The sequence below is a fragment of the Hypomesus transpacificus genome, chromosome 15, assembly GCF_021917145.1.
Source record: "Hypomesus transpacificus isolate Combined female chromosome 15, fHypTra1, whole genome shotgun sequence".
NCBI lineage: Eukaryota > Metazoa > Chordata > Actinopteri > Osmeriformes > Osmeridae > Hypomesus > Hypomesus transpacificus.
In genome coordinates, this window is record NC_061074.1 from 6212888 (window position 1) to 6230031 (window position 17144).

General features: G+C 41.3%; 3 protein-coding genes across 3 annotated transcripts; 1 reads left to right on the forward strand and 2 right to left on the reverse strand.

Moving 5' to 3' along the window:
- The first annotated feature begins 178 nt into the window (after positions 1 to 178).
- Positions 179 to 5725, forward strand: fam222bb (family with sequence similarity 222 member Bb). Its single transcript, XM_047035655.1, has 4 exons — positions 179 to 310; positions 1376 to 1503; positions 1690 to 3210; positions 3322 to 5725. The coding sequence occupies exons 2-4, from the start codon at positions 1422 to 1424 to the stop codon at positions 3873 to 3875; spliced, it is 2157 nt and encodes a 718-aa protein (XP_046891611.1). The 5' UTR covers positions 179 to 310; positions 1376 to 1421; the 3' UTR covers positions 3876 to 5725.
- A 684-nt stretch (positions 5726 to 6409) lies between these two features.
- LOC124477691 (transient receptor potential cation channel subfamily V member 1-like) lies at positions 6410 to 11356 on the reverse strand. The gene is made up of 15 exons (XM_047035654.1): positions 11029 to 11356; positions 10570 to 10700; positions 10292 to 10453; positions 9970 to 10107; positions 9470 to 9792; positions 8971 to 9147; positions 8560 to 8715; positions 8371 to 8466; positions 8211 to 8281; positions 7968 to 8133; positions 7726 to 7792; positions 7336 to 7637; positions 7098 to 7207; positions 6896 to 7011; positions 6410 to 6806 (listed from the first exon to the last, which is right to left on the reverse strand). Exons 1-15 carry the CDS (start codon positions 11205 to 11207, stop codon positions 6712 to 6714), a joined length of 2289 nt encoding a protein of 762 aa, XP_046891610.1. The 5' UTR covers positions 11208 to 11356; the 3' UTR covers positions 6410 to 6711.
- Positions 11357 to 11969: 613 nt separating this feature from the next.
- On the reverse strand, positions 11970 to 17063 carry p2rx8 (purinergic receptor P2X, ligand-gated ion channel, 8). The gene is given in 13 exon segments (XM_047036212.1): positions 11970 to 12660; positions 12739 to 12821; positions 12961 to 13026; positions 13153 to 13246; positions 13422 to 13558; positions 13880 to 14021; positions 14111 to 14191; positions 14336 to 14432; positions 14643 to 14718; positions 15564 to 15635; positions 15770 to 15920; positions 16518 to 16588; positions 16591 to 17063. Coding segments are annotated over 13 exon segments (1230 nt in total). The 5' UTR covers positions 16660 to 17063; the 3' UTR covers positions 11970 to 12569.
- Positions 17064 to 17144: the final 81 nt, after the last annotated feature.

The following is a 17144-nucleotide window of genomic DNA, read 5'->3' on the forward strand; positions in this document are numbered from 1 at the left end:
GGAATTATTTTCACTGCGTTAGATGCCATTTTTGCAACTGGTGCGTTTGTCGTGCAATGAACCCCTACTACACCGTACTTTTCACTAATGATTTACAGACAGGCAAACGGTCGGTAGTGCCAAATGCAAATTATGTAGAAAAGAGGTCCTCAAGTCCAGTATTGTTGCGCATGCGCTACAAAAGTTGCTGCCGCAGAAAGCAGCACGAAAAGCATCGGGGGACCCCTCCAAAATAATCAAAATACCGGTGGTGTATCACTTCGCCAAAATGATGTTTTCTTGAATTCCCTCTCTGTTGAATACCTGCGGAGTAAGTATTGTGTCTAAAGACTCAACAATTCCCTGACAGTTATGGATGGCAAGCTATCTGGAGCCGGGTGGCTAGGCTTGCTAACGTTAGCAATAGCAGTGGCACAAAGAAGTGTCTGACGCTTTGTAGTGCTGTGTGACTCGAGGTGTGTAGCTAGTTGGCTAGCAAGCTACGTTACCATTGACTGCGGCTAACTGTTTCCAATATCACGTCTATCATATTAAATAACCGTCATTAGTGAGCTAGCCACTAAGATAACATTAGTAGCCAGTACCAAACTCCTTCGTGCAATTCGTTTATCCTGTCGAATTTAGCGTATGTTTGCTGGTCTGCTGACGTGACGCATATCTCCAGAACATCTTACCGGGGCAACGACTAGTTTCCTCTAGTTAAATTATATCCGTAAAATCTTTTGTAAAGTCGTCTTTTCTTAGTCTTGATTAGTCGTCAGTTTATGAAGGTATGAAGTCCTTGAACCATATTAAAGTGAGATCTTTCATATCAGTCTGCTGCTGCAATTGTTATTGCGTTATTCCATTTAAACACATTTTTGTAAACTATACATTTACAGCCGACAACCTTTTCAGCGTATGCCTGGGCTTGTGCCCAGTGGTTGGCCATTTTGTGTATTTTTTTTCCTCTTTAATTTAGGCGCATAGCTTAGCTATCCACTGAACTGCTTTCAATGACAACTAAACGCATTAAACAACACAAGAATTGCTTAGCCCTTTGTGCTCATGGGAAGTCTTGTCTGAATTGTTATGATTAACTATTGACTTGGTCCTCTTTGAGACTGCAAGATTGAACAAGCCAGCTGGTTGGCCTGTAGCCTGCCATTATGCAGTCTATGTCCTGCTGGGTTTGAAAGCAAGGCGTTTACATCTATACAGTCACAGTGGCTTTGGGCTGTTTATTGCAGACTGGAGCACAGAGCTCTGATGCCAAGTGATTACTGGCTGCCATTTTTGAAAAGTGTCACAGTAATGCACATGGCAGAAGTGCTGAGTCATTTAACAGTCATTAATCCTTGCAGCGCTGTCCCTCTTTTTACTGTCCTTCTCTCAGCATGGTGAGGAGAGTGTATCCCATGTTGCAGTAGTGGAAGTGTGACATGCTGGCCTGTCTGCCAGCATCAGGTTATCCTGTCAACCGACTTCTCTCCCACACGCAGATGAACACTGGACTTCAAAAATGTAAGCAATTTTTCCTTTCTATTGGTTGTTATGCTATGCTTGCCATTCACAGAAATTCTCATCCTCAGAAAGCTACATTTTTTGCATAAATAAGTCTCAGTTTTGGTTCAGTTTCTATTGAATGTAGTTTCCTGATGAGCCCTGCATTTGCTCAATATTCTTATTAATTCTTCACAAATTCTTTAGGGGAAACTACACAGAAGATGAGATCTGTCAAGTATCCTACCCCAGCGGAATTGGATGCCTATGCTAAGAAAGTCGCTAACAATCCACTGACCATCAAGATCTTCCCAAACAGCGTCAAAGTACCTCAGAGGAAGCACATTCGCCGCACAGTTAACGGGCTTGACACCTCCACCAGTAGCCAGCGTCACAGCCCTTACCAGTCTCAGGTCGGCGCCAAAGCGGGCCTCCTGGCCGTTCTCCGAGTGCCCGCCAAAAGCATTGTCAAAGAAGTGGACGGTACCCGTGCCCGTCTGCTCTCCAAATCCACCATGAACCCTCACAGTGGGCAGTATGTCACTCAGAGCACTTTAAACCTCCCACAGCCTGTCCCCCACTTGCAGGGTCTGTCTCAACCTCAGGTCATGGCTGCTCAGAAACCGGGACTCCCTCACCCACAGGCTTTCCAGCAGCAACAGAGGATGGCTCGCCCAATTACTTTACAACAGCCGCAAACTATGTCCCACCATCCAACTCTACAGCAGAGGAACATGGCGCACCCACAAGTTTTACAGCGGCAACAGAGCTTGTCCCAGCTGCAAACCTTACAGCAACAGCAAGGCCTGGCCCATCCACAAACCTTACAGCAACAACAAAGCCTGGCCCATCCACAAACCTTACAGCAACAGCAATGCCTGGCCCATCCACAAAGCATACAACGGCAACAGAGCTTGCCCCACACCCAGACTCTACAGAAACAGCAAAGTCAGCCTCGGCCACAGACCCTGCAGCAGCATCATATCACTCATCCACAGACCTTGCAACAACATCAGACACTTCCTGATCAGCTAGCTCTGCTGCAGCAACAAGGAGTGGCCCCGAGCATGAGGCATATGTCTGACGCAGCCCAGCAGCCTAGCCTGCCAAACTCCCAGGTCCTTCCGCCGTCACAGTCCCTCCCTCAGGCTGCCAGCGCAGGACCTGCCCCTAACGCCCTGCCTCAGCAGCAGCCTCTGCCTGGCCCCTACGGACCCAGGAAGCTGCCAGACGCTGACGCCCCACCAAACGTTACCGTATCTACCTCCACCATACCACTGTCCATGGCAGCCAGTCTGCACCAGAACAGGCCAAGTGACTTGAGCAGCATTGTGCTCCAGATTAATCAGTTTTGTCAGGCACGGGCCAGTGTGGGCGGCACTTCGGTGTGCGAGGGCCAGATCGCAAACCCAAGCCCTATCAGCCGTAACCTGCTCATCAGCGCCAGCTCCAGGGTGTCCACGCACAATCCCGCACTGGGCCCCTTACCTTCCTGCCTGTTGGGTGGTCTCCCAGACACCGCCCCTCCTCATGCCCCTGCCACTGTTGTCCTACCACAGCCTAACATGGCCGCTATGAACAGGATGCCTGCTTTCCACTCAGACATTGAACATAAACAACTACAGCAGCAGTTACAACAGCAACTGCAGCAGCAGCAGTTACAACAACAACAACAACAGCAGCAGCAGTTACAACAACAACAGCAGCAGTTGCAACAACAGCAGCACCATCAGCAGTTGCAACAACAGCAGCAACAACAGCAGCAGCAACAACAGCAGCAGCAGCAGCAACAAAAACAGCAGTTACAGCTTCAGCAGCAGCAGCAGCAGCAGCAACAACAGCGCTCCTGGAACCAACACCAACTGGCTCACATGCAGCGTGCTCCAGAGGGGGCTCACCCTTGCAAGAACCCTAGGATAGAGGCTCCCACAGGACCTGGTTTCCCAACCAAGAACCTCAGCTACCCTCACAAGCTGTGTGCGTCTCAGTCGTTCCCTCTAAGACACAGTACAGACAAACCAACATCCTCGCCCCCTGTCAAGCTCCCTGACATGCCCTTCACCAACGGGCACTACATGCAGCCCCCCTGGAGTGGGGTCCTGCCGGGCCCGAACAACAATGGTTCAGGTCCTCAAGACCTCCCCCATGGTTTCCAGGGAGCGCAAGCAGCACCTGCCTTGGACTGCACACCTGGGCCACAATTCAGGGGTGCCCCCCCTGCCCAGATCAAGCTGATGCAAAATGTGGAGTACCTTGGCGGGGAGTTCCAGGCCCCCTGCTTCCGTGAGCAGAACCTGGGTGTGACAGGCAAGATGCATAGGCCTCCGATGGGTAGGGCCGCTGAGCCTAGCAACGGTAGAAACGTCCATGCTCATCACACAGGCTATAGATAAAGCATGAAGTCATAACTCTTCTACTGTTTTAGCTGCCTTCCTCCCAAAGCTCCATTTAGGTATACCTATGTTTGCTCTCCATCTTGCAACAAATCAACTGATCATTCTGCCCACCTCTTGATTGACAGGTGCCAGTTTTTGTTTGATAAAATAGTCCTCAGGTCTTAAGGCATGTGGTATTAGATTATGGGTTTAGATTGTTATTCCAATTATGAGATTCCCACTATTACAAGGAGGGTACACATCCTTTGTATATCCTGGGGGTTATGGCAAATTCCCGAATCCAGATCAAACCTTGTAATCCCTTACAATGGTCCGTAGAAATATTCCATGGGTGACAGAACTACCTTTTACAATATTTGTGGCCTTCAACTTCCCACTGACAGGATCTTGGGATATTTTCCTTTCCCTATGTTTACATTCATAATTATCTATAAGATTTTCATAGTAGACATAAACACGTTGGAGAGTATATAATGTTATGCACCTGTTGGAGCTACCTTGTCAATGGGGCATTTTTGAACGTCAATCATGCTAATTTCCCAGATGCTCTCTTGATTTAAAGAGCAACTGATAAACAATTTCCTCAACCTCATAATTTAGATTAATGTGCTAGAGCCATAGTGTCTTGTGTGTTGATAAACCTTAAGTCAATATCGCTTTGGAAATGGTAAGCTTATGTATGTTTTTGCAAGACTGTTTTAATTCTTCAGTTCAAAAATGTTACTTGAATTTCTGGTATAGTGAACGTGTCGACTGGATGGAAATGTTATGATCAACATTAGCTAAAGGAAAACACTACTTACTAAAATGTTGGCATTCAATGTCTCAGAATCATGTGAAATAGATGAGGTGCGTAGCCTTTCTTACCACTTTGGATGTGTGTGTGTGCGTGTGTGTGTGAAGACCAGGTGTATTACTTGCAAGCATGCAAGTACAACAGTTAATGCAGGAGCAAAAAGGTTTTCTATTTGAGAAAAGTCCACAAATCCCAGAGTAGGTCACCTGCCTGTGTGTTGTATTAAGGCATTTCTCCAGAAGCACTAGTCCTGTCTGTCTACCTTCTACCTATAAAAAAGGGAAGTGTAGTCAGTCCCTTCATGCAGGTAACTACGCCATGCTTGGTGGATTTCCTGTCTCCCTAAGTCTACCTTGACTGGAACCTCGTTGTTCGTCCCATTTGCTTTCTCTTCCTTTAGCTCTTGAAAATAGCCTTACATTTTACTTGCCCTCTGTATACCTGATATGTTGATTTACTCTACGCTGAACTTGAAATCAAGTGTGGTGCAGAGCTTGATATGGAAAGTAGTCATAATATTAGTGATTGTTAATGCAAATGTCTTTATTTTAAGTCACTGTTGATTTGCAACTTAAAACTAGCGTTTTTAAAGGGTTAAATATGAATAGTATTTAGCAGAGTTTTATAGATGTGTAGCACTGAGCTGTAATACTGGTCCCCAGACTACCTTTCTTCAGCTGTTTTACTTGACATATAGCCAGATTTTAGTTCCTTAATTTATTTTCTGGACCACTGCATCCTGAAGCCATATGTTTTATTTCCTCATAGGTGCCATACATAAAGCATATCAGACACAAGGACAATGCAATCTGAGGTCTCAAAACTGGCTGCACTCAGCAAGAAATGCAAATTGAATGGCTTGCAACTCTAACCTTATGGGTTGGGCTGTCTTCCTTGATGGCCATAGATGTTGTGACTTTCTTGTTGTCTTTGATGTGCCTGGCCCCTTGAAGCTGCTATTGAATTCCAGTCTAAACACACTAGTGTGATTTGTGTGTGTTTAGTAATGATGTGTGAGTTGTACTAGTGGAATAAAAGTTCCTGTTGATGAGTCTCTTACCTTTTTGAAATGTGAGAATATTTATGGTGGAAGAGGCTGACTGTCGTTGCAGTGAACCAAGCAATTTACATAATATACTTGTTTTTTTTTTCTACTGCCATGTTTCAGCCCAAAAAAGTCAGGTTCTATCATTTGTTTCATATGAAGTGCCTCCAATGGGCTCTAAACTTGGCACAGAATTGGTGTGTTTGTGCCAGGATGTGTGAGGCCAAGGTACTTGCATACAGGTGTGTAAACCTACATAGTATTGGACTATCCACTGTAAGACCAAGCTACTTACTATAACTACTGAAACTGGGTCATGGAATGAAGTGTGCTACGATTTCCAGACACTTTAGGGAGTCTGAAACTGTTGCTGCTGAAATTACTGACCGAAGGGACCAGGCCACCACTCCCATAACCCTGGTCCAAAGCCCAGACTCACACTGTATGGGTGGAAAAATGGGACTGGTACCGTCCTTTGGACAGTTTATAGGTAAAGCATGACATTTTGAGTATGTTTTGAGGTTGTCATTTATCTCCTCAGTGGTCCAGATGTGACTTGAATGACAGTGGGGGAGCTCACTTTCTGTACTTAAAGATGTGTTATTCCAGTTGCCTATCCTTAAGGAAACGTCTTGCACAATAACATTCTCCCCCTTACCAAAATAAAGTTTGCAGTTTCAAAAGGTATTTCGACCAAGACTCTTTATTTTCTACAACTGAGTGAAGTCAGAAGCAAATGCATTACCTGGTTGATTTCACATCCAAGTACGTTTGTTATACTTTTTCCTTTTGATATGGAGTCACTTTGAGATGGGTATCTTGTGGGCAACTCATGCAGATACAAAACTAAGATATTAAACTGTAGTAATATAAAACTTGTTTAAAACAAGATGCTTTTAGGTAATTGCATAAAACATACAAGGAAAAAAGTTTAATTACATTTCGAATAAAATTGTGGGTCCCAAAACGGTCCAATATTTGACTGGGTGACCTTAAACATTGGCAGTAATGTCGCCTTGTCTATTTTGTCCTTGATTCTGCCTGAAGCTGAACCTCCGCAGTAAAGGACTTAGTCGCAGTTGATTCCCTGTAAATAAATTCAACTGAGAATTATGAAGTTACATATTTCTTGGTATGTACATATATTTAGAGAATTAGAGTCAAAGATCACCATACCTTGCTGCTCAGTGTTTTCATGGGAGTGTAATTTGGTAATTTCACAACTCCCAGGATCTTCCTCATTTATGATTCCCAGGTTGGTCCGCCATTTCTTCCAATTGACTTCTTCTACCCTGGTTTTTAACAAGTCATTTTTACATGTTAGCCTTCTTAACTGTAGCCACACCCACTCCATCTTTGATTGTACAGGACACTTTACCGGAAAAACCTGCGATGGGCAACTCCAAGCTTCTTCACCACTCCCGACCTCAGTTTTTTCCTGAAGCACTTAGGAAGGCTTCTCTCCAAGTCTAAGATGGTATGTGCCCTCTGTGAATGCATATCACAATACAGAGATTATTAGCAGGTAAAGAGGCAAATGTTCATCCATTTTTCCACAAAAAAATATTCACAAGAAAATCAAAAGAATCACTTTAATGTTGACTTGGTAACTTTACCTGTAATTTCCAGATGCTTTCGCTGTCTCTGGAGATCTTCTCTACAGTCTCACCCATGAGGGCTATGAGCATGTTGAGCAGCAGTATGTAGGTGAGGATGATGTAGGAGATTAGAAGAATGTAGAACACCTCCTTATACTGGACCTGGTCAGTAAACTCCAGGTCACCCATACCGATGGTAAACTTAAAAAGCTCCAGGGTGGTAAAGCCTATGTTGTTATAGGTTGGCCTCGTGCAGATTTCAGAGCGAAGTCCCACTTTCCTTGACAGAGATCTGAGAGGTGGATTTAGCACCACAATAGCTGGGAACAGATGGAAACTTAGCAATGGATATCTTGGTATCCAACCGTGTTAGAGTTTTACACAAATTGTATTGAAGATTGTGATTACCTATAGAAAAACCTAAAAGAAAGACAATGTAGACAAAAAGAAATCGTACAATATCCCCCATGATCATCTGAAAGAGAAACAGCACAGGCACAATACAAACATGTAATTGCAAAACCTTGTAATTGTATTCCCAGTGTTGTCACTAAAAAGTAATTTTCCTTGATAATCAACCAAATGCACCATTTGTACATTCCTTTATGAATACAGGTAAATTTAAAATTATTTTACTTTTTCTAACTTACCCTTTGCATCATGACACTGTACATGCCCATGTGTCTAGACCCTCTGGTGAAGTAAAGGAGATTGATCCAGGAGAAGGCAAGTGAAAGCACCAGAGGTCCGACATATTCCGTCTGACCACAGACATATAAAAGCACACAGACCAGAAGGAGCACAGCCTGCAGGACACTAAGGAAGAGGTCAGGATATTACCAACGAGGGACTGCATATACATATCGCTTGCTTGATTTTGGGGGGATACTCACAATAGAATATCGCAAAATCCGTCAAGAGACAAAGCCTGGCAGTTTGGGGGTTTTCTTTTTAGATTAATTATCTGTGGATAATTGATATCGGTTAGAAATATAAGATTTTTTTTTACATTTCAAGCCACACATAGGCTTTAGTAATATAGAATATACTCACCCCTTTACAGAGGAAGTAAATTGCACCTATAACACTAATAAACTCGCCAACACTACGAAGGTAGTCAAGTGGTGTGTCTTCTACAGGAAATGGTGTCTGCAATTTACAAAGGCAAGTTTCAGATAATCAAATGAAATGAATGTTTCTACTGCTAGTACCATTGATGTGGCTTAATGTATTTTGAGTTACCTGTCCTTCTTTTCTGTAAAAGGCCACAGCTGTGAAGATACCCAGGTATACCATGTAAACTATAAAATTGACGAAAAACATCTTACTGGCAAACATATCCCATTTCTCCTCAAGAAGTCTGTGTAGAGGTTCTGTTTCCAGCATTTCGTGGCGATTCTGAGATTCACACATTTTAAAACAAAACAGGTATGTTGGAAATATGTCAACAGGTTTCTATGGAGAAATCAAATCAACCGTGTTGTCCACAGAGACATATATGGAGCCTATAAGACTATTCTATCCCATGCTTTCAACTCAGCTAAATCAGACCTTATGGCATTAAAAAGTCTACTTCTATAACCTTGTTCTCCAATTTACACTTTTGTTCAACATCCTTCACTTATTACAGATGTGACTGTAATGTGTTTGTACCGGAATCCCACTGCCGTAGACAATAATCTCTAACACCGAGTTTGACTCGTAGGTGTCGAGGGACTCCAAGTCATACAGGGAGGAGTGGATGGGTCCGTAGGCCCACTCTGTAAACTTCCTGGAAAGGTCTATGGTCTCTTCCTCTGTGAACTCACGCTGCACCATGTGTCTGAAAATCTGGCGAACAACAGGTCAGCAAGGCTGCATTAACCTTTAACACAGCACAGGTGCGTGAACTTTGTACCATTCATACAACCATATGTACCATTGAATATTTACCATTCAAAAATGTCTACAATAATTGTCTTTTGATGAATACAGTATGTGACAAGATGGCATACAGTTGATGTGGGTTATGAATTCCTCATCATCATATTAACTTGATGATTTATAGCGACAACTATGTAGTGTGGATTAACACGTTTACCTACTTGACATTAAACAACTACACACAGTTAAATGTTATACACCAAAAATATTTGGGTTTTGGCACACATACCCCAATCTTTCCTGTCTTGGCGGCTAACTTTAAAGGAGTCATCCCATGGTTGTTTTCAATATCCTCTAGTTTGATTATGTCATTTGTTTTGCTGTCCCTCTCCTTTCCCAGTTTAGCATCCCTTATAAGAATCCCATCATATATTCTTGTGACAAAGTCAGTATTTTCCGGGGTGTTGTCTGCTATGGCGACTAGTGCATGCAAGACTGTGTTGCCCTGACAATCTCTGTCAGTCAGGTCAGCGGTGCTGTATGGGTTCTCCATGAGATAGGACACAATGTCCAGCTGATTGGTGCAGGCTGCCAAAGACAGAGGAAGCTCACCTATTGGATGTAAGGGCCCGAACATGAGAAAGTATTAAGGTAATTATGATACAAACTAAATTGTAGCTTCATCTCATCTTTTCTCTCTTAAAACAAACTTCAAATCAAAACAGCCCTTTATACAGTACAACATTTTTGTTTTACTTACTAATAATACATGACATTAATAGCTCTCACCAAAATAAAAACCAGGCTTTGCATATTGCTGGAAGAACTTGCCAGACGCTTTGGCCTGGACATCGGCGCCTTTTTCAACTAGACGTTTCACTAAGTGAAAGCTTCGTCTCTCAATAGCAACATGAAGAGCAGTCTGACCTGCAAAGTAGGAATGAGTGCGCTCAGGCATGGTCAGAAAAATATAAATGCACATAATGTAATAGTCCCACTCATAGATGAATAGACTATATCAAATAACCAATTGCATTTTACTAAGAGAATGCAAAACCTGCGTCAAAATACCCTTTCATGCAGACCTTGCAGATTTCATATATTTACCTACCTTCGTAATAAATGTCTGTGTAGGGAGCATTGACAAAGTTTTTTAAACCTTGTGAACCCCCAGTTATCTCTGCAATCTCCAGAAGAGTTTCAATAGTGTCATTCTTGCCATCTTTCAGATTCAAGAGGGCCTTCAGAAGAGCTGTTTTCCCATTTGTTGGATCTAAACTCATGCATGGAATTTTAGATGGTTAAATGACAGGTATCTTATTCATATATCATACACCTTAGTGTGATATGCCCATAGGCAATAGTTTCCAAGAGGCAAGACTGTCTCACCTCTAAACTCTCTGTCTGTAAGATGTTTCCCTGTAAGTTGAAAGTACTCCAGGAATCCATTTAAGAGACAGACATCTCCTTTTGATGCTGCCCCAAACAAACGGTCCATATTTAATGTGTTGTGTTTGTCTCTGCAATGTAGAGACCAACATGTTTAGTTTTACAAAATACACAATGGGATACACAATGTACTCACACTGTGAATAATGCAAAGTAAAGGGTGGGTCATCTTTTTTCACGGTAATATGATACCATGTTTGACAAGTTTTTGTTTTTATGTTTAAACAGTTGAACTTGTTTAACCAGTCCATATACCTTCAGACATTCTGCCATTGCTATATTTGTTATAGAGATTAGAGATACAGATATAGAGAACAGTTATACATTAATAAGAGATAATTATATGTCAAACATCGCACCACCAGGGAAAAACTGGTTCAAGATCAAGTTCGAGCTTACCTGCTCGGAAGAGGAATGGGAGAATCCATTGGGGGATGACTTGCATCACCCCCCACAACATCAAGCAGCTTACTGCCATTGTTATCCACATCATCTTCCTCTGTATCCTCTGTGTCTTCAGTGTCATTTATAATATCTTTCTTTTTGCCAAGACAGTCTTGAGTGGGGTTAAGGTGCATGGTGTTGAAGTCTTGAACAGAAATCCAACTTCTTCTACCGTGTTGCTCTATTCAAATGTATAATTGTTAACCAATTGTCAACTGAGTTTTGAAGGTTTGCTGCTGTTGTCGGGTGATAAAGTAGGAACTGGTAATTCACTAGGGGTGGATGTTACCTTGGTTATGCTCCTCCCACTTACCACAGGGTATTCTATAGAGGATCAAAATGTTCCAGTACCTTCTGAATGTAAGGAAACATGGTACCATACACAGTTTACAGTAATACCTGAAAGGACTGAAAACTGATCATCATTTTCTTTTTTTGTACTCGCTGTGATAAATTGTTTTTAATGTTGCTTGTTTTTCCACAGGTACACTTGCACTTATAGCGGTTCATGTTGTTCAAATTGTAACTTGTTTAACTACATGCTCTTATGGTTCTCTCCTTTGGCACTTATTTTGGTTGTTCACAATATGTGCTTCATGTTTTTGGCTACTCTCAATGTTTTGGGGCTATCTTGTTGTTAATATCAGTGACCTATGCACCTTGTAAAGCTCTCTCTTGGAAGTCGCTTTGGGTAAAAGCGTCTGCTAAATGAATAAATGTAAATGTAAGACTTAACTAAACTTAACTACACTAACTTAAAAAACATATACAAGAATACATTTTGGCCTTATGAAATGTTGGCATTACTAAATGTTACGAAAGAGTAAAATGGACTATTGGCTAATGGGTGTGTGTTAAATGCACAGGTACAGTACCTGTGTAACAGGTACCTAGTGAAGGAAATGGCTTTCACAGTTAAGGAACCCCTTTCATCAACTTTGTACGCAAATTATAAAATGGTCAAATATTAAAAAAAATATTTTTGTAACCATTTTTATTTATCAATACAGCACTTGTCCAAACTGATAAGGTGTATTTCACAACCAAAGTGATCAATCAAAAGAGCATAAAGTTTAAGACTAGTGGAGAAAGCAAAGAAACAAAAATAATTGAAACATCCAGAGCAAAACATATAACTCAAGAATGCAGCTGCTTAAAAAGGTGAGGTCAGCATGAGGAGGGCTTATCCACAATGGAAATATACTAGTATCCATCCTTAAAAAAAATCCATCCATAAAGGTATCCATCATCACTTCAGTCCAATGTATTTTCAGATGTTTACTTTCCAGTCCTCTTTTTAGCATTTTAGCCTGCTCCAGGTCAGTGGTCTGACACCAGTGTGTACAAGCATCAAGCAAATAACCTTCTCTGAGGTGTTAAGATAGTTAAATAGTTGTGGCTACAATTAAGTAGCTACTGTTGATTCTTCGCTGAGTTGCTACCATGACAACTAAGCCTTTGGTGATAGGATAGGTGATATTGAGCCATCATGGCTACTATGTCTCTGGTGATAGGTCAGTGAGCTGTTGCTGTTCCAGCTGTTTTGCGTCCTCTATTTTGTTATGGTTTTTTAGACTCTTATTTTTCCTTTGGAAAGACATAGGGTAAATAACTTATTACAAGTAATTATTTCAAAACATATTTAAACATAACAACATGACTTACCTAGGCACTTCAAACTTCCTCTCTCGGTAGAATTCACTCTTCTTCATGAGGTAAAGCAGGACCATGTCACAGAGGAATACTCCCTGCAACATAATAATGTCAAAATATTCACTCTGTGTCTTATGTACGTACCCCCATGGTGTGGAATTATAACTGAACATAACACTTTGAACTTGTGGGTTTGGACGTTTAAAATTGAAACTTGAGTAATGTAACACTTACGGCACCCATCAAAGCGACTCCTGAGCCTATATTGATAACCGTAGGAATGATGCTGAACTTCCCAGCCTTGAGAAAATAAAAGAGTAAAATTACTATGTACAATGTATTATAGCGACCACACCATGAAACAAGGCCAACATTTTATATAAGAGCAGCTTTAAATACAAATTCCTTACGTTTTCCTGTTCATACCTTTCCATTCACCATAATATCTAGACGGACACCGTACACTTTAAATAGAGTTCGGTAGCTTTCCCCAGCAGCGTTTTTGTAATAGCGAGCATGTCTATGAAGTCAAAACAAGGATAGGTCCAATGAAAGGATTTAACAGTGTTGTTTAGCGGCATTACATTGTGTTATGTATTCATAATATTTATCCTTTCCTAAGACATTTTTCTTATCTATTATTGGGTATTGTGCATGTAAGGTTGTGTACTTCTACCTTTGGCACGACGGGTTACCTGAAGTTGAAACCTGATGTAATAGAGTCACTGGAAGCACTGATGTCCAGGCGGGTGAAACGATAGCGTGGATGGCATTTACAGGAGCTCTTGTCAAGGTCACAATTCCACTCTATCAGAATGCCTACCGAACCACCCTGAGTGGGGCAGAAAATCAGCACCCATGTAACAGAGTTGAATTTAAGTAATGTGTTATTAAATTGCTAGATTTTCCGTGGAGTAGCTGGCTAAAGCATTTATTTTTAAATAAAAGGTGGTCGCTGCATGCGTGACTGTAGACTAGAGATCAACCCCGGATCAGAGTGAGAAAGCAAGGGAGATAATAATTCTATCTGTGCCACTCACACAGGATTTTCTGTTACGTTGGTCACTAACGGTTTAGCACTTATTTATGGTAAACGTGTGTTAATCTCTGGTAATTAAAATAAATTCAACTCTCAAAATCCTGTGAAACTCACTCTCAATGCCATGTCTTGGAAGTTGTGTCCCGTTCGGTTTGTAATGTCTCCCAGGCGGAATATAGGGCAGTAGGGGTGTAGGACCTCGTCATACAGACATGTTTTTAGATATGAATCATTAGATGTGTCCAGAACATTGGATCTAAAAATTACAGTGTTAGAACAACATAGTGGAGACTACTGATTTGTAATATTGTGTGAATAACAATGACTTCACTTCAGACAACTTACTTTGAGAAAGAAAATTTGGGAAATCTGATGAAATTTTTAATGTAAATAGTAAAGTTCTCTGCTTTTCTTAATATAGGTCCCCTGTAATAAAATGAAATGAAAATAAGTTGGTAATAAATATACCAACAAGACAGAAAATTAGACATTTAATTATACTAATAGTCCTACTAGTGAGTGAGTGAGAGAGAGACTGTGTTTTATGAGTGGGCTTGTGTGTTTCCTTACTGTGGTTGGGTCTTTCTCTCTACAGGACACCAGCCATATATTTCACACGTACCAGTAGAGTTTCTATCCCTTTTTAAACAGCGACCACTCATAACTCCTGCAGCATCATAAAAAAGTTTGAAGGTGCAACTTCCCACCTCTGATAGAAAATAGAATGAACTCAGCAGGGCTAAGGTGATGGTCTTTACAAGTAATAGACTTCAATAAACTACATAACAGTTTGTTCAGTCAAATTAAATTAAGGGTAAGTCCATTTCAATCCAAAACTTCACAATGATCCCACCCAGAAGTTTGTTTGGCTTCCTACCGTTACCGGCAACAACCGTTTCTCCCTCCACACAGTCCTCATTCGCCCTGCAGAGGCCATCCAACACCTTGGAGTTCTGAAAACAGACACCCTCTGGTTGAACAAATACAAAGACTTTCATCATGTTAGTAGGCTACATTTACGATACTGTAAACACAACCTTATCTCTGTTACAAAGTAGTAAAGAGAAGCTTTACAGGAAAATGCAGCGAGGTATGGGTACTCCCAGTGTAGATAATGACCTGAACAGTGTTTATTATTGGGACTTTGGTCTTTCTAGGGTTGTATGGTTGTTAGTTGGTTGGGCCAGGACAAGGAGCAGAGAACAAATACTGTTTTTTAAATAAATTACCCAAAACTTCCCTAAATGTGATGAAACCAATCACATTTCTACAGATACCACAATGTTGGCCATTATTTATGTAAAACTGCAGTTTCCCCAAAAAATCTAGCAACCGTTGGAGGCAATGTTGCTCAAATAATTACTAAGTGTATTAAGGAGGTTGGCGGCAATGTGACAGCAATGTTGTCCCTTGGGCTAAAAGCAGCCCACTGATGGACAGAGACTGTGGGACTGTTTACACAACACGTCTTTCTCTGTGCTGAAGACTGTGCCTTAGATAGCTAGAGGCATATTACTTTTTACAGTCTTCATAAATTAGAGATGTCATTGTTAATCAAATTAAGACATCTGTACTTGGAGGACATGGAGAAGCAGCTAAAGAGTTTCTGTTCTTGGACCTTTATCTCCTCCAGTTTGGGGATTCTCCATCTTTTGCTCCAGTGGGTGATGAACGATGTGGAGATGAAAACATTGCGATCCACACTGCGAGATTGTGGCTAATCTCACCCGTCTGATTTGGTGAAGGTTAAGAGTATCTTAAGCATATTGAATCACAGCTCTAAAGGAAAGGTTCTTACCTCAGCACAGAAGTCCAGCTTCTGGTTTGGTGTTTCTATAAAGTTAGTTACAATGAATAGTGCTGAATCTCCCTGGAAAAATAGACAGATTTGTGAACAATTTGCCCTTGTAAAGCAAAAGTTGCAATTTATTGCAGATTAAGCAAATTGTGTCTATATTTGGCTATAGCTTTGTTGAACAGTGTACATGGAAAGGTTGGTCTCACATGAGGAGGAATGACATAGTCTTCAGGCCCCCAAACCAGTAGTCCAGACTCTGTGGTGTTAGTGACAGTCACACCCTTCAGTTTAGTAATCACAGAACTCTGGATGGATTCTTCTGTTTCTTGGTAGCCCTTCTTGGTCAGGAAAACCCACCTTTTCAGGAGAGGACAATAAGGGGTTCAAAAACCTAGATTTAAATTAACCCAAAAGTGTAGTACATGGACTTCTGCATGAAGGATACTAGGACTTTAAAAACGTGTAGTTCCGACCTTGAAATCTGATTGGTTAACAGTGCAATCAAATGCCACGGCCTCTCGTGAGAAATAGTTAATGCTAAAAAAATTCACTAGGCGGGATTCGAACCCAGATGTTGTGTGTGTGAGGTAGCCTACAGTTATAACCAAAAATAACGTATTTTAACATTGAGCCAAGAAAATAATCTGCCACACTGACGTCATAAGCATTAGGTAACAAAACAATTAATTTAGTGTTTTCAAATCATGCAAAAAGTGTGATTGTGCAGAGGTGGCCAATGCCAGTCAGTCAATGATTCATTAATCATTAATCTGTATCAAGTATTCTGGTGACACGACAGGCGATCCAGCAGTTGCCTATATGTAGCCTTATCTTTTCAATTTGAAATGTTATATAAGCTATAGGCTCCCGATGAGTAGCCTAAGCATTTACCTTTTTCTGTCACTTAGATTTAAGCAGTTCAAGTAAGTAGACAAAACATCTTACGTCACTTACCCAATAATGTATCCAATGATGAATAATTGTACAAGTCTGTATAAAACGCCGACTGTCTTGTTCTTGGCAATTAGGCTATATATTTTTCAGTCTTATAGTCAAACAAGGAAAAAAACTGTGTTTTCCAGTAATTCCCGGACATTTTACCGTTTTGTCGACAGCAATAAACGAAGGCTATGCAGTGACGGTAGTCGTCTATCTAGCCCATCTGCAGACACAGCGAAACTAAAAGCTGCAGTCGTCGCAGTCCGGTGTCATCAAAGTTACATCGAATAGCCATCCTTTTCGGAATTGCGCTGCTAATTTTACCAATAAGCAAACTAAAGGGCTTACGAATGCATTGACCATTGATTAATATCACAGACCCTATTCAAACTCGTATTCAAATAATTTGAATCAAATTCAATTGGAATACTTCACCGGGCTAGGGTGCATGGCACCTTGCGGTGTCTGAAGGACCTGGAAGTTCCTTATAGGTAGGCTATGGAATGGTGATACAAAAAGCATACATAAAATATCTTCAATATCTTTCCATATCATGTGCGACAGTTGATATGGGCAACATGTTTGTTTTTGACGTAATTTTATAGGCTACATAAACTACTGTTGTGCTACAAGTTTGAAAGA

Coding starts and splice junctions, on each gene's coding strand:
- LOC124477691 (XM_047035654.1), bottom strand. CDS start 11,207: ATGCACCTTAACCCCACTCAAGACTGTCTTGGCAAAAAGAAAGATATT. Junction 10,108..10,291: donor CACAGACATTTATTACGAAG/GTAGGTAAATAT, acceptor CCTACTTTGCAG/GTCAGACTGCTCTTCATGTT. Junction 8,467..8,559: donor TTTACAGAAAAGAAGGACAG/GTAACTCAAAAT, acceptor TGTAAATTGCAG/ACACCATTTCCTGTAGAAGA.
- fam222bb (XM_047035655.1), top strand. CDS start 1,422: ATGCTGGCCTGTCTGCCAGCATCAGGTTATCCTGTCAACCGACTTCTC. Junction 1,504..1,689: donor GAACACTGGACTTCAAAAAT/GTAAGCAATTTT, acceptor CAAATTCTTTAG/GGGAAACTACACAGAAGATG. Junction 3,211..3,321: donor GTTGCAACAACAGCAGCACC/ATCAGCAGTTGC, acceptor AGCAGCAACAAC/AGCGCTCCTGGAACCAACAC.